Source organism: Vidua macroura, unplaced genomic scaffold (genome assembly GCF_024509145.1).
Source record: "Vidua macroura isolate BioBank_ID:100142 unplaced genomic scaffold, ASM2450914v1 whyUn_scaffold_156, whole genome shotgun sequence".
Lineage (NCBI taxonomy): Eukaryota > Metazoa > Chordata > Aves > Passeriformes > Viduidae > Vidua > Vidua macroura.
Window position 1 is genome coordinate 28,389 of NW_026530557.1, and position 27,652 is coordinate 56,040.

Below are 27,652 nucleotides of genomic sequence, written 5' to 3' on the forward strand. Positions count from 1 at the left end.
GAGAGCAAAGCCAAACTCTTGAAACACACGGACTCGGCACGGGGGGCAGGGGGGCAGTCCCTGGGGGTGGGATTTGGGATTCTCCCCCGGGCGGGGCCGGGATGGACGGATGGAGCCCGTCAGGAGCCCGGGCAGGTGGGACGGGGATCAGTGCAGCCGAGGGCAGGAGCCATAAAGTGCAGCGAAGCTTCCCGGAGCTCCCGGCGCGGCTCCGGCAGCGGCTCCGGAGCTCCGGGATTCCTGGGGGGCTCCAGTGTCCGGGGGGGGGGGGGGGGACGGGGGACACGGGGACACCGGGGGGGACACGGCTCAGGAAGGACCAGCGGCGCCAGGACGGGGCCGGGTCCCATCCCGGGTCTGTTCCTGGCTCCGTTCCCGGTTCCATTGCTGGTTTGGTTGCCAGTCCTGGCTCCGTTCCCGGTTCCTTTCCTGGTGCCAGTTCTGTTCCTGGTTCCATTCCCAGTTCCTTTCCTGGTGCCAGTTCTGTTCCTGGTTCCGTTCCCAGTCCTGGTTCCATTCCCAGTTCTGTTCCTGGTTCCATTCCCGGTTCCTTTCCTGGTGCCAGTTCTGTTCCTGGTTCCGTTCCCAGTTCTGTTCCTGGTGCCAGTTCTGTTCCTGGTTCCTTTCCCAGTCCTGGTTCCGTTCCCAGTTCCTTTCCTGGTGCCAGTTCTGTTCCTGGTTCCTTTCCCAGTCCTGGTTCTGTTCCCAGTTCTGTTCCTGGTTCCATTCCCAGTTCCTTTCCTGGTGCCAGTTCTGTTCCTGGTTCCGTTCCCAGTTCTGGTTCCATTCCCAGTTCCTTTCCTGGTACCAGTTCTGTTCCTGGTTCCATTCCCAGTTCTGTTCCTGGTACCAGTTCTGTTCCTGGTTCCATTCCCAGTTCTGTTCCTGGTACCAGTTCTGTTCCTGGTTCCATTCCCAGTTCCTTTCCTGGTGCCAGTTCTGTTCCTGGTTCCGTTCCCAGTTCCTTTCCTGGTGCCAGTTCTGTTCCTGGTTCCTTTCCCAGTCCTGGTTCCATTCCCAGTTCCTTTCCTGGTGCCAGTTCTGTTCCTGGTTCCATTCCCAGTTCTGTTCCTGGTTCCATTCCCAGTTCCTTTCCTGGTGCCAGTTCTGTTCCTGGTTCCGTTCCCAGTTCCATTCCCGGTTCCTTTTCTGGTGCCAGTTCTGTTCCTGGTTCCATTCCCAGTCCTGGTTCCATTCCCAGTTCCTTTCCTGGTACCAGTTCTGTTCCTGGTTCCATTCCCAGTTCCTTTCCTGGTACCAGTTCTGTTCCTGGTTCCGTTCCCAGTTCTGTTCCTGGTTCCATTCCCAGTTCTGTTCCTGGTTCCATTCCCAGTTCTGTTCCTGGTTCCGTTCCCATTCCCGTTCCTGGTTCCGTTCCCAGTCCTGGTTCCATTCCTGGTTCCGTTCCCGTTGCTGGTGCTGGTTTGGTTCCCAGTTCCTTTCCCAGTCCCAGTTTCATTCCCAGTTCCGTTCCCGGTGCTGGTTTGGTTCCCAGTCCATTTCCAGTCCCATTGCTGGTTCCGTTCCCGTTGCCGGTTCCCTTCCCGGTGTCTCGGATCCCGCCGGGAATCTCACATGCACATCACCTGCAGCCTGCAATGAGGACACGCAGGGTCACCTGCCTCACCTGCGGCCACGCCCGCCCTGCCCCGCCCTGCCCCGCCCTGCCCACCTGTCCCCCTCGATGCCGCCGCCCTCGGGGTCGCCGCTGTCGCCCTTCTCGGTGTCGCCCTCGCCCAGGTCCATGTCCAGCTCGTTCCCGGTGTCCGGGCGGGTGTAGGCGTAGCCACTGCGGGGAAGGGCCAGAATTCCAGGGAATCCCCTCGGGGACGGCCCCTGGAATTCCGGGAATCCCCTCGGGAATGGCCCCTGGAATTCCGGGAATCCCCTTGGGAATAGCCCCTGGAATTCTGGGAATCCCCTCGAGAACAGCCCCCCCCCCCCCCCCAGAATTGCACAGAATCCCCTTGGGAATGGACCCTGGAATTCTGGGAATCCCCTTGGGAATGGACCCTGGAATTCCGGGAATCCCCTCGGGAATGGCCCCTGGAATTCCGGGAATCCCCTTGGGAATGGCCCCTGGAATTCCAAGGAATCCAGCCTCTGGAATTCCGGGGAATCCCCTCGGGAATGGACCCTGGAATTCTGGGAATCACCTTGGGGATGGACCCTGGAATCCCCTTGAGAATGGCCCTCAGAATTCCAGGGAAATCCCCTCAGGAATGACCCCTGGAATTCCGGGGAATCCCCTCCGGAACAGCCCCTGGAATCCCCTGGGGAATGCCCCCCTGAATTCTGGGAACCCCCTGGGAATGCCCGTGGAATCCCCTGAGAAATGCCCCCCGGAATTCCAGGAATCCCCATGGGAATGCCCCCTGGAATTCCGGGGATCCCCTGAGAAACACCCCCTGGAATTCCAGGAATCCCATGGGGAATGCCCCCTGGAATTCCGGGGATCCCTATGGGAATGCCCCTGGAATTCCGGGAATCCCTATGGGAATGCCCCCTGGAATTCCGGGGATCCCTATGGGGAATGCCCCCCTGGAATTCTGGGAACCCCCTGGGGAATGCCCGTGGAATCCCCTGAGAAACACCCCCGGGAATTCCAGGGATCCCTATGGGAATGCCCCCTGGAATTCCGGGGATCCCTATGGGAATGCCCCCGGGAATTCCGGGGATCCCTATGGGAATGCCCCCTGGAATTCCAGGAATCCCCCAAGGAATGCCCCCCGGAATTCCAGGGATCCCTATGGGAATGCCCCCTGGAATCCCCTGGGGAATGCCCATGGAATCCCCTGAGAAACACCCCCGGGAATTCCAGGGATCCCTATGGGAATGCCCCTGGGAATTCCGGGGATCCCATGGGGAATGCCCCCCGGAATTCCAGGGATCCCTATGGGAATGCCCCCTGGAATTCCAGGAATCCCCTGGGAAACGCCCCCCCGGAATTCCAGGGATCCCCATGGGAATGCCCCCGGGAATTCCGGGGATCCCTATGGGAATGCCCCTGGGAATTCCAGGAATCCCTATGGGAATGCCCCCGGGAATTCTGGGGATCCCTGTGGGAATGCCCCCCGAATTCCGGGGATCCCTATGGGAATGCCCCCTGGAATTCCGGGGATCCCCTGGGGAATGCCCCCTGGAATCCCCTGGGGAACGCCCCCTGGAATTCCGGGAATCCCATGGGGAATGCCCCCTGGAATCCCCTGGGGAATGCCCATGGAATCCCCTGAGAAACGCCCCCCCGGAATTCCAGGAATCCCCATGGGAATGCCCCCTGGAATTCTGGGAATCCCTATGGGAATGCCCCCTGGAATTCTGGGAATCCATGGGGAATGCCCCCTGGAATTCCGGGGATCCCTATGGGAATGCACCTGGGAATTCCGGGGATCCCATGGGGAATGCCCCCCTGAATTCTGGGAACCCCATGGGGAATGCCCGTGGAATCCCCTGAGAAACACCCCCTGGAATTCCAGGAATCCCCATGGGAATGCCCCCTGGAATTCTGGGAATCCCCTGGGAATGCCCGTGGAATCCCCTGAGAAACACCCCCGGGAATTCCACGGATCCCTATGGGAATGCCCCTGGGAATTCCGGGGATCCCATGGGAATGCCCCCTGGAATTCCGGGGATCCCTATGGGGAATGCCCCCTGGAATCCCCTGGGGAATGCCCCTGGAATTCCGGGGATCCCTATGGGAATGCCCCTGGAATTCCGGGGATCCCATGGGGAATGCCCATGGAATCCCCTGAGAAACGCCCCCCCAGAATTCCAGGAATCCCCATGGGAATGCCCCCTGGAATTCCGGGGATCCCATGGGGAATGCCCCCTGGAATTCCAGGGATCCCTATGGGAATGCCCCCCGGAATTCCGGGGATCCCATGGGAATGCCCCCCGGAATTCCAGGAATCCCTATGGGAATGCCCCCTGGAATTCCGGGGATCCCATGGGGAATGCCCCCCGAATTCCGGGGATCCCTATGGGAATGCCCCTGGGAATTCCGGGGATCCCCTGGGGAATGCCCCCTGGAATCCCCTGGGGAACGCCCCCTGGAATTCCGGGAATCCCATGGGGAATGCCCCCTGGAATCCCCTGGGGAATGCCCATGGAATCCCCTGAGAAACACCCCCGGGAATTCCAGGGATCCCTATGGGAATGCCCCTGGGAATTCCGGGGATCCCATGGGGAATGCCCCCCCGGAATTCCAGGGATCCCTATGGGAATGCCCCCTGGAATTCCAGGAATCCCCTGGGAAACGCCCCCCCGGAATTCCAGGGATCCCCATGGGAATGCCCCCGGGAATTCCGGGGATCCCTATGGGAATGCCCCCGGAATTCCGGGGATCCCATGGGGAATGCCCCCGGGAATTCTGGGGATCCCATGGGGAATGCCCCCTGGAATTCCGGGAATCCCATGGGGAATGCCCCCTGGAATCCCCTGGGGAATGCCCATGGAATCCCCTGAGAAACGCCCCCAGGAATTCCAGGGATCCCTATGGGAATGCCCCCTGGAATTCTGGGGATCCCATGGGGAATGCCCCCAGGAATTCCAGGGATCCCTATGGGAATGCCCCCTGGAATCCCCTGGGGAACGCCCCCTGGAATTCCGGGAATCCCATGGGGAATGCCCCCTGGAATCCCCTGGGGAATGCCCATGGAATCCCCTGAGAAACGCCCCCAGGAATTCCAGGGATCCCTATGGGAATGCCCCGGGAATTCCGGGGATCCCTATGGGAATGCCCCCGGGAATTCCAGGAATCCCCTGGGAAACGCCCCCTGGAATCCACCTGGGGAACGCCCCCTGGAATTCCGGGGATCCCTATGGGAATGCCCCCTGGAATTCCGGGGATCCCTATGGGAATGCCCCTGGAATTCCGGGAATCCCATGGGGAATGCCCCCTGGAATTCCGGGGATCCCTATGGGAATGCACCTGGGAATTCCGGGGATCCCATGGGGAATGCCCCCCCTGAATTCTGGGAACCCCATGGGGAATGCCCGTGGAATCCCCTGAGAAACACCCCCTGGAATTCCAGGAATCCCCATGGGAATGCCCCCTGGAATTCTGGGAATCCCCTGGGAATGCCCGTGGAATCCCCTGAGAAACACCCCCGGGAATTCCACGGATCCCTATGGGAATGCCCCTGGGAATTCCGGGGATCCCATGGGAATGCCCCCTGGAATTCCGGGGATCCCTATGGGGAATGCCCCCTGGAATCCCCTGGGGAATGCCCCCTGGAACACCCTGGGGAATGCCCCTGGAATTCCGGGGATCCCTATGGGAATGCCCCTGGAATTCCGGGGATCCCTATGGGGAATGCCCCCTGGAATCCCCTGGGGAATGCCCGTGGAATCCCCTGAGAAACGCCCCCCAGAATTCCAGGAATCCCCATGGGAATGCCCCCTGGAATTCCGGGGATCCCATGGGGAATGCCCCCTGGAATTCCAGGGATCCCTATGGGAATGCCCCCCGGAATTCCGGGGATCCCATGGGAATGCCCCCCGGAATTCCAGGAATCCCTATGGGAATGCCCCCCGGAATTCTGGGGATCCCATGGGGAATGCCCCCCAAATTCTGGGAACCCCCTGGGGAATGCCCGTGGAATCCCCTGAGAAACGCCCCCCGGAATTCCAGGGATCCCCATGGGAATGCCCCCTGGAATTCCGGGGATCCCATGGGAATGCCCCCGGGAATTCCGGGAATCCCTATGGGAATGCCCCAGGAATTCCAGGGATCCCTATGGGAATGCCCCCCGAATTCCGGGGATCCCGACCTGATGGAGCGGCAGGTGAAGAAGACGATCCTCTTGAGCCTCTTGTTGTAGAAGAAGTAATTGAAGGACCAGAGGCTCCCGTCCTCCCCGAAGGGATCCGAGTCCAGGTCCGGGTTGTAGCTGGGAGCGGGAAAAGCGGGAATGCCACTCATGGGACTGGGATTGGGGAACGCGGGAATGTCACGGGACTGGGACGGGAACAGCGGGAATGTCACGGGACTGGGACAGGAAACGCGGGAATGTCACAGGATTGGGACAGGAAACGTGGGAATGTCACTCATGGGACTGGGATTGGGGAACGTGGGAATGTCACGGGACTGGGGACAGGAACAGCGGGAATGTCACAGGATGGGGACAGGAAACGCGGGAATGTCACTCATGGGACTGGGACAGGAAACGTGGGAATGTCACTCATGGGACTGGGATTAGGGAACGCGGGAATGTCACGGGACTGGGACGGGAAACGCGGGAATGTCACGGGACTGCGACAGGAAATGTGGGAATGTCACTCATGGGACTGGGACAGGAAACGTGGGAATGTCACTCATGGGACTGGGACAGGAAACGTGGGAATGCCACTCATGGGACTGGGACTGGGGAACGCGGGAATGTCACGGGACTGGGACGGGAAACGGGGGAATGTCACTCATGGGACTGGGATTGGGGAACGTGGCAATGTCACGGATTAGGGACAGGAAACGCGGGAATGTCACGGATTAGGGACAGGAAACGTGGGAATGTCACTCATGGGACTGGGACAGGAAACGTGGGAAAGTCACGGGATTGGGACAGGAAACGCGGGAATGTCACTCATGGGACTGGGATTGGGGAATGTGGGAATGTCACGGGACTGGGACAGGAAACGCGGGAATGTCACAGGATTGGGGACAGGAAACGTGGGAATGTCACAGATTAGGGACAGGAAACGTGGGAATGTCACTCATGGGACTGGGACAGGAACAGCGGGAATGTCACGGGATTGGGACAGGAAACGTGGGAATGTAATGGGATTGGGACAGGAAACGTGGGAATGTCACAGGGTTGGGGACAGGAAACGTGGGAATGTCACTCATGGGACTGGGACAGGAAACGTGGGAATGTCACGGATTGGGGACAGGAAACATGGGAATGTCACTCATGGGACTGGGATTGGGGAACGTGGGAATGTCATGGGACTGGGACAGGAACAGCGGGAATGTCACGGGACTGGGACAGGAAACGCGGGAATGTCACAGGGTTGGGGACAGGAAACGTGGGAATGCCACTCATGGGATTGGGGACAGGAACAGCGGGAAAGGCCTGGATGCATGGGAACAGGGCTGGGATCCCTCGGGCAGGGCTGGGATCCCTTGGGAAGGGCCGGGATCCCTCGGATCAGGAAGGGCTGGGATCCCTCAGGAAGGGCTGGGATCCCTCAGGAAGGGCTGGGATCCCTTGGGAAGGGCCGGGATCCCTCAGGATCAGGAAGGGCCGGGATCCCAGAGGATCGGGCAGGGCTGGGATCCCTTGGGATCAGGAAGGGCTGGGATCCCTTGGGATCAGGAAGGGCTGGGATCCCTCAGGAAGGGCCGGGATCCCTCGGGATCAGGAAGGGCCGGGATCCCTCGGGATCAGGAAGGTGCCCCCGTACCTGTAGATGTCGCACTCGGCCAGGCAGATCTCCTCATCCACCGCGTCCCACAGCAGCGGCTTCAGCGCCTTGAAATCCTCGCGCACGGCCGAGAAGAGGCTGCAGTTCACGGCATTCACCACCTGGGACACGGGAATGGGACATGGGACATGGGACACGGGAATGGGGACACGGGAATGGGGACAGGGACACGGGAATGGGGACAGGGACACGGGAATAGGGACAGGGACACAGAACGGGGATGAAATCCTCGCGCACGGCCGAGAAGAGGCTGCAGTTCACGGCATTCACCACCTGGGACACGGGAATGGGGACAGGGACACGGGAATGGGACACGGGAATGGGACACGGGAATGGGGACAGGGACACGGGAATGGGGATGGGGACAAGGGAATGGGGACAGGGACACGGGAATGGGGACATGGGAATGGGGACAGGGACACGGGAATGGGGACAGGGACAGGGGAATGGGGACAGGGACACGGGAATGGGGACACGGGAACGGGGACAGGGACACGGGAATGGGGACAGGGACACGGGAATGGGGACGGGGACACGGGAATGGGGACAGGGACAGGGACATGGGAATAGGGACAGGGACACGGGAATGGGGATGGGGACATGGGAATGGGGACAGGGACACGGGAATGGGGATGGGGACATGGGAATGGGGACACGGGAATGGGGACAGGGACACGGGAATGGGGACAGGGACACAGAACGGGGATGAAATCCTCGCGCACGGCCGAGAAGAGGCTGCAGTTCACGGCATTCACCACCTGGGACACGGGACATGGGACACGGGACATGGGAATGGGACACGGGAATGGGGACAGGGACACGGGACATGGGAATGGGGACACGGGAATGGGACACGGGACATGGGAATGGGGACAGGGACACGGGAATGGGGACACGGGAATGGGGACAGGGACATGGGAATGGGGACAGGGACACGGGAATGGGGACAGGGACACAGAACAGGGATGAAATCCTCGCGCACGGCCGAGAAGAGGCTGCAGTTCACGGCATTCACCACCTGGGACACGGGAATGGGACACGGGACATGGGAATGGGACACAGGAATGGGGACAGGGACACGGGAATGGGGACAGGGACACAGAACAGGGACAGGGACACAGAACGGGGATGAAATCCTCGCGCACGGGCCGAGAAGAGGCTGCAGTTCACGGCATTCACCACCTGGGACACGGGAATGGGACATGGGACACGGGAATGGGGACACGGGAACAGGGACAGGGACACGGGAATGGGGACAGGGACAGGGACACGGGAATGGGGACAGGGGACACAGAACAGGGATGAAATCCTCGCGCACGGCCGAGAAGAGGCTGCAGTTCACGGCATTCACCACCTGGGACACGGGAATGGGACATGGGACACGGGAATGGGACACGGGACACGGGAATGGGACACGGGAACAGGGACAGGGACACAGAACAGGGATGAAATCCTCGTGCACGGCCGAGAAGAGGCTGCAGTTCACGGCATTCACCACCTGGGACACGGGAATGGGACATGGGACATGGGAATGGGGACAGGGACACGGGAACGGGACATGGGACACGGGAATGGGGACAGGGACACAGAACGGGGATGAAATCCTCGCGCACGGCCGAGAAGAGGCTGCAGTTCACGGCATTCACCACCTGGGACACGGGACATGGGACACGGGACATGGGACACGGGAATGGGGACAGGGACACGGGAATGGGGACACGGGAATGGGAACACGGGAATGGGACACGGGAATGGGGACAGGGACACGGGAATGGGGACAGGGACACAGAACAGGGATGAAATCCTCGTGCACGGCCGAGAAGAGGCTGCAGTTCACGGCATTCACCACCTGGGACACGGGAATGGGACATGGGACATGGGAATGGGGACAGGGACACAGAACAGGGATGAAATCCTCGCGCACGGCCGAGAAGAGGCTGCAGTTCACGGCATTCACCACCTGGGACACGGGAATGGGACACGGGGACATGGGAATGGGACATGGGACACGGGAATGGGGACAGGGACACGGGAATGGGGACAGGGACACAGAACGGGGATGAAATCCTCGCGCACGGCCGAGAAGAGGCTGCAGTTCACGGCATTCACCACCTGGGACACGGGAATGGGACACGGGACATGGGAATGGGACATGGGACACGGGAATGGGGACACGGGAATGGGGACAGGGACACGGGAATGGGGACACGGGAATGGGGACAGGGACACAGAACAGGGATGAAATCCTCGCGCACGGCCGAGAAGAGGCTGCAGTTCACGGCATTCACCACCTGGGACACGGGAATGGGACACGGGACATGGGAATGGGGGACAGGGACACGGGAATGGGGACAGGGACACGGGAATGGGGACAAGGACAGGGACACGGGAATGGGGACAGGGACACAGGAATGGGGATAGGGACAAGGGAATGGGGACAGGGACACAGGAATGGGGACAGGGACACGGGAATGGGAATGGGGACACGGGAACAGGGACAGGGACACGGGAATGGGGACAGGGACACGGGAATGGGGACACGGGAATGGGGACAGGGACACGGAACAGGGACAGGGACACGGGAATGGGGACAGGGACACGGGAATGAGGACACGGGAATGGGGACAGGGACACGGAACAGGGACAGGGACACGGGAATGGGGACACGGGAATGGGGACAGGGACACAGGAATGGGACACGGGAACGGGAATGGGGACAGGGACACAGAACGGGGATGAAATCCTCGCGCACGGCCGAGAAGAGGCTGCAGTTCACGGCATTCACCACCTGGGACACGGGAATGGGGACAGGGACACGGGAATGGGGACACGGGAATGGGGACAGGGACACGGGAATGGGGACAGGGACACGGGAATGGGGACAGGGGACACAGAACGGGGACAGGGACACAGAACGGGGATGAAATCCTCGCGCACGGCCGAGAAGAGGCTGCAGTTCACGGCATTCACCACCTGGGACACGGGAATGGGGACAGGGACACGGGAATGGGACACGGGACATGGGAATGGGACACGGGAATGGGGACAGGGACACGGGAATGGGGACAGGGACAGGGGAATGGGGACAGGGACACGGGAATGGGGACACGGGAACGGGGACAGGGACATGGGAATGGGGATGGGGACACGGGAATGGGGACACGGGAATGGGGACACGGGAATGGGGACAGGGACACGGGAACGGGGACAGGGACACAGAACATGGGGATGGGGACAGGGGACACAGAACGTGGGACAGGGACATGGGAATGGGGACATAGACACAGGAATGGGGATGGGGACAAGGGAATGGGAACAGGGACACGGGAATGGGGACAGGGACACGGGAATGGGGATGGGGACAAGGGAATGGGGACATAGACACAGGAATGGGGATGGGGACAAGGGAATGGGGACAGGGACAAGGGAATGGGGACAAGGACAGGGACACGGGAATGGGGACAGGGACACGGGAATGGGGATGGGGACATGGGAATGGGGACAGGGACACGGGAATGGGGACAGGGACACGGGAATGGGGACAGGGACACGGGAATGGGGACAGGGACACGGGAATGGGGATGGGGACATGGGAATGGGGACATAGACACAGGAATGGGGATGGGGACAAGGGAATGGGGACAGGGACACGGGAATGGGGACAGGGACACGGGAATGGGGACATGGGAATGGGGACAGGGACACGGGAATGGGGACAGGGACATGGGAATGGGGACAGGGACACGGGAATGGGGACGGGGACACGGGAATGGGGACACGGGAATGGGGACAGGGACACGGGAATGGGGATGGGGACACGGGAATGGGGACACGGGAATGGGGACAGGGACACGGGAATGAGGACAGGGACACGGGAATGAGGACAGGGACACGGGAATGGGGACACGGGAATGGGGACAGGGACACGGGAATGGGGACACGGGAACGGGGACAGGGACAGGGGAATGGGGACGGGGAACGCAGGAATGAGGACAGGGGACACGGGAACGGGGACTGGGCTGGCCTTGGAACGGGGACGGGGGACACGGGACAGCAGACAGGGGGACGGGGGAATGGCATTCCCAGGGAAATTTGGGATTCCCCGGCCTGGCAGTGTCCAGAGCTCCTCCCAGGGTCCTTTCCAGGGGTTTTTTGGGAGAGCCGGAGAGAGGTTTGGGGCAAAGGCTGGAGGCACAGGAAACAGGGAATGGCGTCCCACGGAGCGTTGGGATTTTGGGCTGGAATTCCCAGAGAATCCGGGGCTGCCCCAGCCCCTGGACTATCCCGGGATAGCGGGAGCCGCCCCTTGGACTGGGATCATCCCGGAGATCCCTTCCGTCCCAAAGCATTCCAGGATTTTCCCATTCCACGAGCTCCAGGTCAATCCCAATTCCTGCATCCCGTCCCGTCCTGTCCCATCCCAGTGCTCCCAGTCCCTCCCAGTGCTCCCAGTCCCATCCCAGTGCTCCCAGTCCCATCCCAGTCCCATCCCAGTGCTCCCAGTCCCTCCCAGTGCTCCCAGTCCCATCCCAGTGCTCCCAGTCCCATCCCAGTCCCATCCCAGTGCTCCCAGTCCCTCCCAGTGCTCCCAGTCCCATCCCAGTGCTCCCAGTCCCATCCCAGTCCCATCCCAGTGCTCCCAGTCCCTCCCAGTGCTCCCAGTCCCTCCCAGTCCCTCCCAGTCCCATCCCAGTGCTCCCAGTCCCTCCCAGTGCTCCCAGTCCCATCCCAGTCCCATCCCAGTCCCATCCCAGTCCCATCCCAGTGCTCCCAGTCCCATCCCAGTCCCTCCCAGTGCTCCCAGTCCCTCCCAGTGCTCCTAGTCCCATCCCAGTGCTCCCAGTCCCTCCCAGTCCCATCCCAGTCCCATCCCAGTGCTCCCAGTCCCATCCCAGTCCCATCCCAGTGCTCCCAGTCCCTCCCAGTGCTCCCAGTCCCTCCCAGTGCTCCCAGTCCCATCCCAGTGCTCCCAGTCCCTCCCAGTCCCTCCCAGTGCTCCCAGTCCCATCCCAGAGCTCCCAGTCCCCATACCCAGTCCCATCCCAGTCCCATCCCAGTGCTCCCAGTCCCATCCCAGTGCTCCCAGTCCCTCCCAGTGCTCCCAGTCCCTCCCAGTGCTCCCAGTCCCTCCCAGTGCGTACCCAGTTGAGGCTGGGCTCGCGGCTGAACTCGTGGCTCTCCCAGTCCCATCCCAGTCCCATCCCAGTGCTCCCAGTCCCATCCCACTGCTCCCAGTCCCTCCCAGTCCCATCCCAGTCCCATCCCAGTGCTCCCAGTCCCATCCCAGTCCCATCCCAGTCCCATCCCAGTGCTCCCAGTCCCTCCCAGTCCCCGTACCCAGTTGAGGCTGGGCTCGCGGCTGAACTCGTGGCTCTCCCAGTCCCATCCCAGTGCTCCCAGTCCCATCCCAGTGCTCCCAGTGCGTACCCAGTTGAGGCTGGGCTCGCGGCTGAACTCGTGGCTCTCCCAGTCCCATCCCAGTGCTCCCAGTCCCATCCCAGTGTTCCCAGTGCGTACCCAGTTGAGGCTGGGCTCGCGGCTGAACTCGTGGCTCTCCCAGTCCCATCCCAGTCCCATCCCAGTGCTCCCAGTCCCATCCCAGTGCTCCCAGTGCGTACCCAGTTGAGGCTGGGCTCGCGGCTGAACTCGTGGCTCTCCCAGTCCCATCCCAGTGCTCCCAGTCCCTCCCAGTCCCTCCCAGTCCCATCCCAGTGCTCCCAGTCCCTCCCAGTCCCTCCCAGTCCCATCCCAGTGCTCCCAGTCCCTCCCAGTCCCCATACCCAGTTGAGGCTGGGCTCGCGGCTGAACTCGTGGCTCTCCCAGTCCCATCCCAGTGCTCCCCAGTCCCATCCCAGTCCCATCCCAGTGCTCCCAGTCCCTCCCAGTGCTCCCAGTCCCATCCCAGTGCTCCCAGTCCCATCCCAGTGCTCCCAGTCCCATCCCAGTGCTCCCAGTCCCTCCCAGTCCCATCCCAGTGCTCCCAGTCCCATCCCAGTGCTCCCAGTCCCTCCCAGTCCCATCCCAGTGCTCCCAGTCCCATCCCAGTGCTCCCAGTCCCTCCCAGTCCCATCCCAGTGCTCCCAGTCCCATCCCAGTGCTCCCAGTCCCTCCCAGTCCCATCCCAGTGCTCCCAGTCCCATCCCAGTCCCATCCCAGTCCCATCCCAGTCCCTCCCAGTCCCTCCCAGTGCGTACCCAGTTGAGGCTGGGCTCGCGGCTGAACTCGTGGCTCTTGGCGGCGCTGAAGTCGTAGTCGGGCCGGAAGGCCTCGTTCAGGGTGGCGATCAGGTAGAACAGCGTCTTGCGGCTGCACGTGTCGCTGAGCGGGCCCTCGCCCTGCCTGGGGACAAACTGGGGTCACTGGGGACAGACTGGGGTCACTGGGGACAAACTGGGGTCACTGGTGTCGCTGAGCGGGCCCTCGCCCTGCCTGGGGACAAACTGGGGTCACTGGGGACAGACTGGGGTCACTGGGGACAAACTGGGGTCACTGGTGTCGCTGAGCGGGCCCCTCGCCCTGCCTGGGGACAAACTGGGGTCACTGGGGTCACTGGGGTCACTGGTGTCACTGGGGACAGACTGGGGTCACTGGGGACAAACTGGGGTCACTGGTGTCACTGGGGTCACTGGGGACACACTGGTGTCACTGGGGACAAACTGGGGACAGAGTGGTGTCACTGGTGTTGCTGAGCGGGCCCTCGCCCTGCTGGGGACAAACTGGGGTCACTGGGGTCACTGGGGACAAACTGGGGTCACTGGGGACAGACTGGTGTCACTGGGGACAGACTGGGGTCACTGGTGTCACTGGTGTCGCTGAGCGGGCCCTCGCCCTGCCTGGGGACACACGGGGGTCACACTGGGGTCACTGGGGACAAACTGGGGTCACTGGGGACAGACTGGTGTCACTGGGGACAGACTGGGGTCACTGGGGACAGACTGGGGTCACTGGGGATAGACTGGGGTCACTGGGGACAGACTGGGGTCACTGGGGACAGACTGGGGTCACTGGGGATAGACTGGGGACAAACTGGGGACACACTGGGGACAAACTGGGGACAAACTGGGGTCACTGGGGTCACTGGGGACAGACTGGGGTCACTGGTGTCACTGGTGTCGCTGAGCGGGCCCTCGCCCTGCCTGGGGACACACAGGGGTCACTGGGGTCACTGGGGACACACTGGGGTCACTGGGGTCACTGGGGACAAACTGGGGTCACTGGGGATAGACTGGGGTCACTGGGGACAAACTGGGGACAGACTGGGGTCACTGGGGACACACTGGTGTCACTGGTGTCGCTGAGCGGGCCCTCGCCCTGCCTGGGGACACACTGGGGTCATTGGGGACACACTGGGGTCACTGGGGACACACTGGGGTCACTGGGGTCACACTGGGGTCACTGGGGTCACTGGGGACAGACTGGGGTCACTGGGGTCACTGGGGTCACTGAGCGGGCCCTCGCCCTGCCTGGGGACACACGGGGGTCACTGGGGTCACTGGGGACAGACTGGGGTCACTGGGGACACACTGGGGTCACTGGGTCACACTGGGGTCACTGGGGTCACTGGGGACAGACTGGGGTCACTGGGGTCACTGGGGTCACTGAGCGGGCCCTCGCCCTGCCTGGGGACACACGGGGGTCACTGGGGTCACTGGGGACAGACTGGGGTCACTGGGGACAGACTGGGGTCACTGGGGTCACACTGGGGTCACTGGGGTCACACTGGGGTCACTGGGGACACACTGGGATCACTGGGGACAAACTGGGGTCACTGGGGACACACTGGGGTCACTGGGGACAAACTGGGGTCACTGGGGACACACTGGGGTCACTGGGGACAGACTGGGGTCACTGGGGTCACTGGGGACAAACTGGGGTCACTGGGGACACACTGGGGTCACTGGGGACAAACTGGGGTCACTGGGGACAGACTGGGGTCACTGGGGACAGACTGGGGTCACTGGGGACACACTGGGGACACACTGGGGTCACTGGGGACACACTGGGGACAAACTGGGGTCACTGGGGACAAACTGGGGTCACTGGGGACACACTGGGGACAAACTGGGGTCACTGGGGACAAAGTGGGGTCACTGGGGACAGACTGGGGTCACTGGTCTCTCCCATTCCCCCCATCCCCCCCCCATTTCCCCCCATCCCCCCATTTCCCCCCATTCCCCCCAGTGCTCCCGTCTCTCCCAGTCTCTCCCAGTCCCCCCATTTCCCCAGCCCCCCATCCCCCCCATTTCCCCCATCCCCCCCATTTCCCCCATCCCCCCCATTCCCACTTCCCCCATTTCCCCCATCCCCCCCATTCCCCCAGTCTCTCCCAGTCCCCCCATATCCCCCCACCCCCCCATTCCCCCCATTCCCCCTATCCCCCCAGTCTCTCCCAGTCTCCCCATTTCCCCCATTTCCCCCATCCCCCCCATTTCCCCCATTCCCCCCTATCCCCCATTTCCCCCCAGTCTCTCCCAGTCTCCCCCATTTCCCCCATTTCCCCCAGTTCCCCATTTCCCCCATTCCCCCCTATCCCCCCATTCCCCCAGTCTCTCCCAGTCCCCCCATTTCCCCCATTCCCCCCATTTCCCCCATTCCCCCCTATCCCCCCAGTCTCTCCCAGTCTCCCCCATCCCCCCCATTCCCCCCTATCCCCCCATTCCCCCAGTCTCTCCCAGTCCCCCCATTTCCCCCATTCCCCCCATTTCCCCCATTCCCCCCTATCCCCCCAGTCTCTCCCAGTCCCCCCGTATCCCCCCATTTCCCCCATTCCCCCCTATCCCCCCAGTCTCTCCCAGTCTCCCCCAGTTCCCCATTTCCCCCATTCCCCCCTATCCCCCCCGTCTCTCCCAGTCTCCCCCTATCCCCCCATTCCCCCATTTCCCCCCGTCTCTCCCAGTCTCTCCCAGTCCCCCCTTATCCCCCCAGCCCCCCATTTCCCCCGTCTTTCCCAGCCCCCCCCGTCTCTCCCAGTCTCTCCCAGTCCCCCATCCTCCCATTCCCCCCATTTCCCCCATCCCCCCATTCCCCCATCTCTCCCAGTCTCCCATTCCCCCAGCCCCCCATTCCCCCCGTCTCTCCCAGTCTCTCCCAGTCCCCCCCATCCCCCCATTTCCCCCAGTCCCCCTGTCTTTCCCAGCCCCCCCAGTCTCTCCCAGTCTCTCCCAGTCTCCCCCAGTTCCCCATTTCCCCCATCCCCCCACCCCCCCATTTCCCCCATTTCCCCCTATCCCCCAGTCTCTCCCATTTCCCCCATCCCCCCATTTCCCCCATTTCCCCCATTCCCCCCATTTCCCCCATCCCCCCATTTCCCCCAGTCCCCCCTATCCCCCCTATCCCCCCATCCCCCCAGTCCCCCCCAGTCCCCCCAGTCCCCCCCAGCCCCCCATTCCCCCCGTGCCCCCCACCTGCCGGGGCTGAGCCCGGAGCTCTGGGGGGGGGACAGGGCCTCGAGCGCGTGGGGCTGCCCCTCGTGGCAGAAGTGCTTGAAGAGCTGCTTGTCCAGCCCGGCCAGCTTGCACGAGTAGCTCTCGATCCTGCGCGACGCGGCACGGCCGCGCTGGCCACGGCAGCCCAGGGACCCCCGGGGGAGAGACCCCCAGAGACCCCCAGGGGAGAGACCCCCACGGGACCCCCGGGGGAGCCCAGAGACCCCCAGGGAGCCCAGAGACCCCCACGGGACCCCAGAGACCCCCAGAGACCCCCGGGGGAGAGACCCCCAGAGACCCCCGGGGGAGAGACCCCCAGAGACCCCCGGGGAGCCCAGAGACCCCCACGGGACCCCCGGGGGACCCCAGAGACCCCCAGGGAGCCCAGAGACCCCCACGGGACCCCAGAGACCCCCAGAGACCCCCGGGGGAGAGACCCCCAGAGACCCCCGGGGGAGAGACCCCCCACGGCAGCCCGGCAGCCCAGAGACCCCCGGGGGAGAGACCCCCAGAGACCCCCAGGGGAGCGCAGAGACCCCCACGGGACCCCCAGAGACCCCCAGAGACCCCCAGGGGAGCCCAGAGACCCCCACGGGACCCCAGAGACCCTCCCAGGGCAGCCCGGGAGCCCAGAGACCCCCACGGGACCCCAGAGACCCCCAGAGACCCCCACAGGACCCCAGAGATCCTCCCACGGCAGCCCGGCAGCCCAGAGACCCCCAGAGACCCCCTCAGGTCAGAGGCCTGCCAGGATCCCATGGACAGGATCCCAAAAATTCCCAAAAAGATCCCAAAAATCCCTCCCTGGCCAAAAGCCTGCCAGGATCCCAGGGCCAGGATCCCAAAAATTCCCAAAAATATCCCAAAAATTCCCCAAAAGATCCCAAAAAGATCCCCAAAAGATCCCAAAAAGATCCCAAAAATCCCTCCCTGGCCAAAAGCCTGCCAGGATCCCATGGACAGGATCCCAAAAATTCCCAAAAAGATCCCAAAAAATTCCCAAAAAGATCCCAAAAATTCCCAAAAGATCCCAAAAATTCCCCAAAAGATCCCAAAAATTCCCAAAGAGATCCCAAAGATTCCCAAAAGATCCCAAAAAGATCCCAAAAATTCCAAAGAGATCCCAAAAATTCCCAAAAACATCCCAAAAATTCCCAAAAACATCCCAAAAATTCCCAAAAAACATCCCAAAAATTCCCAAAAACATCCCAAAAATTCCCAAAAAGATCCCAAAAAATTCCCAAAAAGATCCCAAAAATTTCTCAAAAGATCCCAAAAATTCCCCAAAAAGATCCCAAAAATTCCCCAAAAGATCCCAAAAATTCCCAAAAGATCCCAAAAATTCCCCAAAAGATCCCAAAAATTCCCAAAAAGATCCCAAAAAGATCCCAAAAAGATCCCAAAAAATCCCAAAAAGATCCCAAAAATTTCCCAAAAAGATCCCAAAAATTCCCAAAAAGATCCCAAAAATTTCCCAAAAAGATCCCAAAAATTCCCAAAAACATCCCAAAAATTCCCCAAAAGATCCCAAAAATTCCCCAAAAGATCCCAAAAATTCCCAAAAAGATCCCAAAAATTCCCCAAAAGATCCCAAAAATTCCCAAAAAGATCCCAAAATTCCCAAAAGATCCCAAAAATTCCCAAAAAGATCCCAAAAATTCCCCAAAAGATCCCAAAAATTCCCAAAAGATCCCAAAAATTCCCAAAAAGATCCCAAAAATTCCCCAAAAGATCCCAAAAATTCCCAAAAGATCCCAAAAATTCCCCAAAAGATCCCAAAAATTCCCAAAAAGATCCCAAAAAGATCCCAAAAAGATCCCAAAAAGATCCCAAAAATTCCCAAAAAGATCCCAAAAATCCCAAAAAAGATCCCAAAAATTCCCAAAAAGATCCCAAAAATTCCCAAAAAGATCCCAAAAAGATCCCAAAAAATTCCCAAAAAGATCCCAAAAATTCCCAAAAAGATCCCAAAAATCCCAAAAAAGATCCCAAAAATTCCCAAAAAGATCCCAAAAATTCCCAAAAAGATCCCAAAAATTCCCAGAAAGATCCCAAAAATTCCCAAAAATTCCCAAAAAGATCCCAAAAATTCCCCAAAAGATCCCAAAAGTTCCCAAAAAGATCCCAAAAATTCCCCAAAATATCCCAAAAAGATCCCAAAAATTCCCAAAAAGATCCAAAAAAATTCCCAAAAAGATCCAAAAAAATTCCCCAAAAGATCCCAAAAATTCCCCAAAAGATCCCAAAAATTCCCAAAAACATCCCAAAAATTCCCAAAAAGATCCCAAAATTCCCAGAAGGATCCCAAACATTCCCAAAAAGATCCCAAAAGATCCCAAAAATTCCCAAAAAGATCCAAAAATTCCAAAAAGATCCCAAAAAATTCCAAAAAGATCCCAAAAATTCCCAAAAAGATCCCAAAAAATTCCCAAAAAATCTCAAAAATTCCCAAAAAATCTCAAAAATTCCCAAAAGATCCCAAAAATTCCCCAAAAGATCCCAAAAAGATCCAAAAATTCCCAAAAGATCCCAAAAATTCCCAAAAACATCCCAAAAATTCCCAAAAAGATCCCAAAAATTCCCCAAAAGATCCCAAAAATTCCCAAAAGATCCCAAAAAATTCCCCAAAAGATCCCAAAAATCCCCAAAAACATCCCAAAAATTCCCAAAAAAGATCCCAAAAATTCCCCAAAAGATCCCAAAAATTCCCCAAAAGATCCCAAAAATTCCCAAAAAGATCCAAAAATTCCCAAAAAGGTCCCAAAAAAAACCCAAAAAGATCCAAAAAGATCCCAAAAATTCCAAAAATTCCCAAAAATTCCCCAAAAGATCCCAAAAATCCCTCCCTGGCCAAAAGCCTGCCAGGATCCCATGGCCAGGATCCCAAAAATTCCCAGAAAGATCCCAAAATTCCCAAAAAGATCCCAAAAATTCCCAAAAAGATCCCCAAAATTCCCCAAAAGATCCCAAAAATTCCCAGAAAGTTCCAAAAATTCCCCAAAAGATCCCAAAAATTCCCAAAAATTCCCCAAAAGATCCCAAAAAATCCCAAAAAGATCCCAAAAATTCCCAAAAAGATCCCAAAAATTCCCAGAAAGTTCCCAAAAATTCCCCAAAAGATCCCAAAAATTCCCAAAAGATCCCAAAAATCCCTCCCTGGCCAAAAGCCTGCCAGGATCCCAAAAATTCCCAAAAAGATCCCAAAAATTCCCAAAAAGATCCAAAAATTCCCAAAAAGATCCCAGAATTTCCCCAAAAGATCCCAAAAATTCCCAAAAAGATCCCAAAAATTCCCAAAAAGATCCCAAAAATTCCCAAAAGATCCCAAAAATTCCCAAAAAGATCCCAAAAATTCCCAAAAGATCCCAAAAAATTCCCAAAAAGATCCCAAAAATTCCCAAAAAGATCCCAAAAAATCCCAAAAACATCCCAAAAATTCCCAAAAACATCCCAAAACTTCCCAAAAAGATCCCAAAATTTCCCAAAAAGATCCAAAAATATCCCAAAAAATCCCAAAAAGATCCCAAAAATCCCTCCCTGGCCAAAGCCTGCCAGGATCCCATGGACAGGATCCCAAAAATTCCCCAAAAGATCCCAAAAATTCCCAAAAAATCTCAAAAATTCCCCAAAAGATCCCAAAAATTCCCAAAAAATCTCAAAAATTCCCCAAAAGATCCCAAAAATTCCCCAAAAGATCCCAAAAATTCCCAAAAAGATCCCAAAAATCCCTCCCTGGCCAAAAGCCTGCCAGGATCCCAAAAATTCCCAAAAAGATCCCAAAAATTCCCAAAAGATCCCAAAAATCCCTCCCTGGCCAAAAGGCCTGCCGGGATCCCATGGACAGGATCCCAAAAATTCCCAAAAAGATCCCAAAAAATCCCAAAAAAGATCCCAAAAAATCCCTTCCCGGCCAAAAGCCTGCCAGGATCCCAGGGGCAGGATCCCAAAAATTCCCAAAAAGATCCCAAAAATCCCTCCCTGGCCAAAAGCCTGCCAGGATCCCATGGACAGGATCCCAAAAAGATCCCAAAAATTCCCAAAAAGATCCCAAAAATTCCCCAAAAGATCCCAAAAATCCCTCCCTGGCCAAAAGCCTGCCAGGATCCCAAAAATTCCCAAAAAGATCCAAAAATTCCCCAAAAGATCCCAAAAATCCCTCCCTGGCCAAAAGCCTGCCGGGATCCCAGGTCCCTTGGGAATGGGATCATCCCTGAAATCCCCTCCATTCCCACCCCATTCCCAGCATTCCCAGGTTGGATCCGTTCTCCCACGAGGGAATTCCCATAAAATTCCCACCCCCCCTTGTCCCAGATTTTCCGCTCTCATCCCAGGATTCCTCATCCCGGATCCCTGGGTTTCAAGGGCACGGAATTCCCAGATTCTCAGCAACAGAATTCCCACATTCCCAGGGCAGCATTCCCAGTTTCCCAGAGTTTTTCCCGGGGCAGCATTCCCACATTCCCGGGGCAGCATTCCCAGTTTCCTGGGGCAGCATTCCCAGATTCCCAGTGCAGCATTCCCAGATTCCCAGAGTTTTTCCTGGGGCAGCATTCCCACATTCCCAGTGCAGCATTCCCAGTTTCCTGGGGCAGCATTCCCAGATTCCCAGAGTTTTTCCTGGGGCAGCATTCCCACATTCCCGGTTTTTCCCGGGGATTGCCTTCCCACATTCCCAGGACGGGGTTCCCAGACTCCCAGGGCTTTTCCCAGAGCAGCATTCCCACATTCCCAGAGTTTTTCCCAGGACAGCATTCCCACATTCCCAGAGTTTTTCCCGGGGCAGCATTCCCACATTCCCAGAGTTTTTCCTGGGGCAGCATTCCCAATTCCCGGGGCGGCATTCCCAGACTCCCAGGGTTTTTCCCAGAGATTGCATTCCCACATTCCCGGCGCGGCATTCCCACATTCCCGGGGCTTTTCCTGGGACAGCATTCCAGACTCCCAGGGACAGCATTCCCACATTCCCGGTTTCCCAGGGTTTTTCCTGGGGCAGCATTCCCACATTCCCAGGGCTTTTCCCAGGGATTCCATTCCCACATTCCCAAATTCCCAGGGTTTTTCCCGGGGCAGCATTCCCACATTCCCGGGTTTTTTCCCAGGACAGCATTCCCACATTCCCAGGGACAGCATTCCCACATTCCCACATTCCCACATTCCCAGGGGCAGCGTTCCCACATTCCCACATTCCCGGGGTTTTTCCCGGGGATTGCATTCCCACATTCCTGGTTTCCCAGGGCTTTTCCCAGCGCGGCATTCCCGATTCCCAGAGTTTTTCCTGGGGCAGCATTCCCACATTCCTGGTGTGTTTCCCGGGGCAGCATTCCCACATTCCCAGGGCTTTTCCCAGGGATTGCATTCCCACATTCCCACATTCCCAGGGCTTTTCCCGGGGCAGCATTCCCACATTCCCACACTCCCAGGACAGCATTCCCACATTCCCACACTCCCAGGGCAGCATTCCCACATTCCCAAGGACAGCATTCCCACATCCCCACATTCCCAGGGGCAGCATTCCCACATTCCCGGGGTTTTTCTCAGGGCAGCATTCCCACATTCCCACATTCCTGGTTTCCCGGGGCTTTTCCAGGCGTGGCATTCCCACATTCCCAGGGCGGCATTCCCGCATTCCCACACTCCTGGTTTCCCAGGGTTTTTTCCCGGGGCAGCATTCCCACATTCCCACACTCCCAGGGCAGCATTCCCACATTCCCACATTCCCAGGGACAGCATTCCCACATTCCCGGGGCAGTGTTCCCACATTCCCACATTCCCAGGGTTTTTCCCGGGGCAGCATTCCCACATTCCCGGTTTCCCGGGGCTTTTCCTGAAGCAGCATTCCCACATTCCCAGACTCCCAGGGCTTTTCCCGTGGCACCATTCCCACATTCCCAGGGCAGCATTCCCACATTCCCAGGGCTTTTCCCAGGGATTGCATTCCCACATTCCCAAATTCCCAGGGTTTTTCACGGGACAGCATTCCCACATTCCCACACTCCTGGTTTCCCAGGGCTTTTCCCGGCGCGGCATTCCCACATTCCCACATTCCAGGGACAGCGTTCCCACATTCCCACATTCCCAGGGCAGCATTCCCACATTCCCAGGGCTTTTCCCGGGGACAGCATTCCCACATTCCCACATTCCCGGGACAGCATTCCCACATTCCCGGGGCAGCATTCCCACATTCCCAGGGCTTTTCCCAGGGATTGCATTCCCACATTCCCAAATTCCCAGGGTTTTTCACGGGGCAGCATTCCCACATTCCCACACTCCTGGTTTCCCAGGGCTTTTCCCGGCGCGGCATTCCCACATTCCCACATTCCAGGGACAGCGTTCCCACATTCCCACATTCCCAGGGCAGCATTCCCACATTCCCACACTCCCAGGGCAGCATTCCCACATTCCCAGGGCTTTTCCCGGGGACAGCATTCCCACATTCCCACATTCCCGGGACAGCATTCCCACATTCCCAGGGCTTTTCCCGGGGACAGCATTCCCACATTCCCACATTCCCGGGACAGCATTCCCACATTCCCGGGACAGCATTCCCACATTCCCAGGGCAGCATTCCCACATTCCCGGGGCAGCATTCCCACATTCCCACATTCCCGTGGCAGCATTCCCACATTCCCAGGGCTTTTCCTGGCGTGGCATTCCCACATTCCCACATTCCCAGGGCAGCATTCCCACATTCCCGGGGACAGCATTCCCACATTCCCAGGGACAGCATTCCCACATTCCCGGGGCGGCATTCCCACATTCCCAGGGACAGCATTCCCACATTCCCACACTCCCAGGGACAGCATTCCCACATTCCCACACTCCCAGGGACAGCATTCCCACATTCCCGCATTCCCAGGGACAGCATTCCCACATTCCCGCATTCCCAGGGCAGCATTCCCACATTCCCATATTCCTGGGGCAGCATTCCCACACTCCCAGGGACAGCATTCCCACATTCCCACATTCCCAGGGCAGCATTCCCACATTCCCACATTCCCACATTCCCGTGGCAGCATTCCCACATTCCCAGGGTTTTTCCCGGGGCAGCATTCCCACATTCCCAGGGCTTTTCCCAGGGATTGCATTCCCACATTCCCAGGGTTTTTCCCGGGGCAGCATTCCCACGTTCCCAGGGTGTTTCCCAGGGATTGCATTCCCACATTCCCAGAGTTTTTCCCGGGGCAGCATTCCCACATTCCTGGTTTCCCAGGGCTTTTCCCGGCGTGGCATTCCCGATTCCCAGAGTTTTTCCTGGGGCTGGCATTCCCAGACTCCCAGGGCTTTTCCCAGGGCAGCATTCCCACATTCCTGGGTTTTTTCCTGGGGCAGCATTCCCACATTCCCAGGGCAGCATTCCCACGTTTTTTCCCAAGGCAGCATTCCCACATTCCCAGGGCTTTTCCTGGCGTGACATTCCCACATTCCCACACTCCTGGTTTCCCAGGGTTTTTTCCCGGGGCAGCATTCCCACATTCCCACATTCCCACATTCCCAGGGTTTTTTCCCGGGGCAGCATTCCCACATTCCCGGGGCAGCATTCCCGCATTCCCACATTCCCGGTTTCCCGGGGTTTTTCCCGGGGCAGCATTCCCAGATTCCCAGGGACAGCAATCCCACATTCCCACATTCCCACATTCCCGGTTTCCCCCATTCCCGCTCCCCGCTCCCACCTGCCGATGATGTGCGCGTCTCCCGTCTCCACGGTGAGCTGGGAGTTGATGGCCTCGAAGCTGGAATTCTCCAGCAGCTTCATCCTCCCAGGAATTCCCGGGAATGCCCAGCAGCAGCTGCTCCCGGAGACAGGGAACGGGGATTGCCTGGGATTTCCTGGGATTTCCCGGAATTTCCCAGAATTTCCCGGGATTTCCTGGGATTTCCCGGGAGTTCCCCAAATTTCCCGGGATTTCCTGGGATTTCCTGGGATTTCCCGGAATTTCCTGGGATTTCCTGGGATTTCTTGGGATTTCCTGGGATTTCCTGGAATTTCCTGGAATTTCCTGGGATTTCCTGGATTTCTGGGCTTTTCCAGGATTTCCTGGAATTTCCTGGGATTTCCTGGAATTTCCTGGAATTTCCTGGGATTTCTGGGATTTCCTGGGATTTCCTGGGATTTCCTGGAATTTCCTGGGATTTCCTGGGCTTTTCCAGGATTTCCTGGGATTTCCTGGGATTTCCTGGAATTTTCTGGGATTTCCCGGAATTTCCCGGGATTTCCCGGGATTTCCTGGGATTTCCCGGAATTTCCTGGGATTTCCAGGGATTTCCTGGGGTTTCCTGGGATTTCCTGGAATTTCCCGGAATTTCCCGGGATTTCCTGGGATTTCCCGGGATTTCCTGGGATTTCCTGGGATTCCTGGGATTTCCTGGAATTTCCTGGGATTTCCCGGAATTTCCTGGGATTTCCTGGGATTTCCTGGGATTTCCTGGGCTTTTCCAGGATTTCCTGGGATTTCCTGGGGTTTCCCGGGATTTCCTGGGATTTCCTGGGATCTCCCGGGATTTCCCAGGATTTCCTGGAATTTCCCGGGATTTCCTGGGATTTCCTGGAATTTCCTGGGATTTCCTGGAATTTCCCGGAATTTCCCGGAATTTCCTGGGATTTCCTGGGATTTCCTGGAATTTCCCGGAATTTCCTGGGATTTCCTGGGATTTCCTGGGATTTCCCGGAATTTTCTGGGATTTTCTGGGATTTCTGGGATTTTCCAGAACCCGGAACGCCGGGGGAGGGAGGGAGGGGAGGGAGGGGAAGGGGGAAATGCACAAGTGGGGGTGGGAAAGGGAAAAAAATGGAAAATTGGGAATGGGAAAAAGAGAGAAAAAGCAAAAATGGGAATGGGAAAAAGAGGGAAAACGGAGAAATGGGAATGGGAATGGAAAAAAGAGGGAAAATGCAGAAATGGGGGTGGGAAAGGGAACGGGAAAAATGGAAAAATGGGAATGGGAAAAGGGGAAAAGAGAGAAAATGCAGAAAAAGGAACAAAAAAGGGAAAAGAACAAAATGCAAAAATAAGGATGGAAATGGGGAAAGAGAAAAAGAAAAGGAAAGGAAAGAAGAGGAAAAGAAGAGGAAAGAAAAGAAAAAGAAAAGGAAAGGAAAAGGAAAGGAAAAGGAAAAGGAAAAGGAAAAGGAAAGGAAAGGAAAGGAAAAGAAAAGGAAGATAAGAGGAAAAGAAGAGAAAAAGAAAAGGAAAAGGAAAGGAAAAGGAAAAGAAGAGAAACAGGAAAAGAAGAGGAAAACAAAAGAAAAAGAAGAGGAAAAGAAAAAGAAAGAAAAAGAAAAGAAAAAGAAAAGGAAAGGAAAAGGAAAAGAAAAGAAAAAGAAAAGGAAAGGAGAGCAGAGGAAGAGCGGAGGAAGAGGAGGAGGAGGAGGAGGAGGAGGAGGAAGAGGAGGAAGAGGAAGAGGAGGAAGAAGAGGAGGAGGAAGAAAAGGACGCGGAAAATTCTCCCGCGTTCACAGGAAGCGCCTTCCCGGCGTGCCCCGCGCGCCGGACTACAGCTCCCGACACGCCCCGCGCGGCGCAGAGCAGCGATGCATGGGCGGACTACAGCTCCCGGCATGCCCCGCGCGGGCGGGCCCCCCCACCTCCAGCCTCGCCGCTGCTGGACTACTGCTCCCATCCTGCCCCGCGGCCGCGCGCGGTGCTAGGCCGCGCCCGGGCGGCGCGGGGTACGCTGGGAGCTGTAGTCCGCGCGGCTTCTGGGCGCGCAGAAGAGGGGCGGCGGGTCGAGCGGGCTTACCGGCGCGTCCTGCTCCCTTATCGGTGCCTCCTCGCCGCGGCAGCGCCTTCAGGCTCGGGGCGCTTGTAAAGGGAGGCGTCTCCGGGGAAAGCTCGAGGAGGGCGCGTGTGCCGCGGCCGCCGTTCGCCCTCTGGCGCCGGCCCACCGGGCCTCCGCCCACCTCGACATGTCCCCGAGTGCGCGGGACGGCGCGGGCGGCTGGGCGAGATCCTGGGAGTGCCCCGGAGCGAGCGGGCGAGCGGGCGACCTTCTCCTGCGGCACCGGACGGCAACAAGCGGCGGCGCCGCCCCGCCCCGCCCCGCCCGAGCGGCGCCCGCGGCCCGCCACCCCATTGGCGGGAGCGCCCGTCAATCAGCGCCGCGCTCGCCTTTCATTGGCCGACGCCAACGCCAGTCCGCGCCGAGCCCGCGGCCCCGCCCACCGCGGGGGCGCTCGGCGCTGCCATTGGCCGGCGCGGACAAAGACGGGGGGAGCGCCTGTCAATCACGGCGGGGCGGGGGCGTGGCCGCGGCGGAACGCTCCTCCCCTCCCATCCCTCCGGAACTCCCGCGCGCTCCCCCCCCCCGGGGGGGACGCCTTTGGCGACCGGACCGCGCGGGCGGGAGGCCGGAAGTGGCGGGGCCGCCATGGCGGCGCCCGGAGCGCCGGGGCCGGGCCCGGCCGCCGCCCCCGCCACGGTGCTGATGGCGGCCCGGGCCGAGCTGGCCGCGCCCTGCCGCCTCCTGCCCGCCTCGGCCGGCGCCGAGCTCCGCCTGCAGCTCAGCGTGCAACCGGGAGGCGACGGCCGGCGCCGCTTCCGCCTGGCGCTGCGGCCGGCGGGGGCGGGGGGCGGCGCGGTGAGGGGAAGGGGAGGGGGCGGGGGAGGGGCCCGAGGGGTCGCCCCGGGGGTCGGGGGGGGAGGGGAGGGGGAGGGGCCTCCTCCGGTGGGACGGGGCCGGTCCCGGGGAAACGGGGGGGGGGGGGAACGGGGGGGAGCGTCCCGGGAGGCCGGGAGTGTCCCGGGAGTGTCCCGGGATTGTCCCCCGGGATTGTCCCCTGTCACCCCCGGCCAGGGACGGGGACACGC

At 58.9% G+C, this 27,652-nt stretch overlaps 1 protein-coding gene across 1 annotated transcript; it reads right to left on the reverse strand.

Annotated features, from left to right (window-relative positions):
• Nucleotides 1–26,853, reverse strand: MAF1 (MAF1 homolog, negative regulator of RNA polymerase III). Its single transcript, XM_053969292.1, has 8 exons — nt 26,586–26,853; nt 24,518–24,634; nt 16,827–16,955; nt 13,617–13,761; nt 7,402–7,523; nt 5,772–5,891; nt 1,673–1,789; nt 1–1,593 (listed from the first exon to the last, which is right to left on the reverse strand). Exons 2-8 carry the CDS (start codon nt 24,598–24,600, stop codon nt 1,572–1,574), a joined length of 738 nt encoding a protein of 245 aa, XP_053825267.1. The 5' UTR covers nt 24,601–24,634; nt 26,586–26,853; the 3' UTR covers nt 1–1,571.
• Nucleotides 26,854–27,652: the final 799 nt, after the last annotated feature.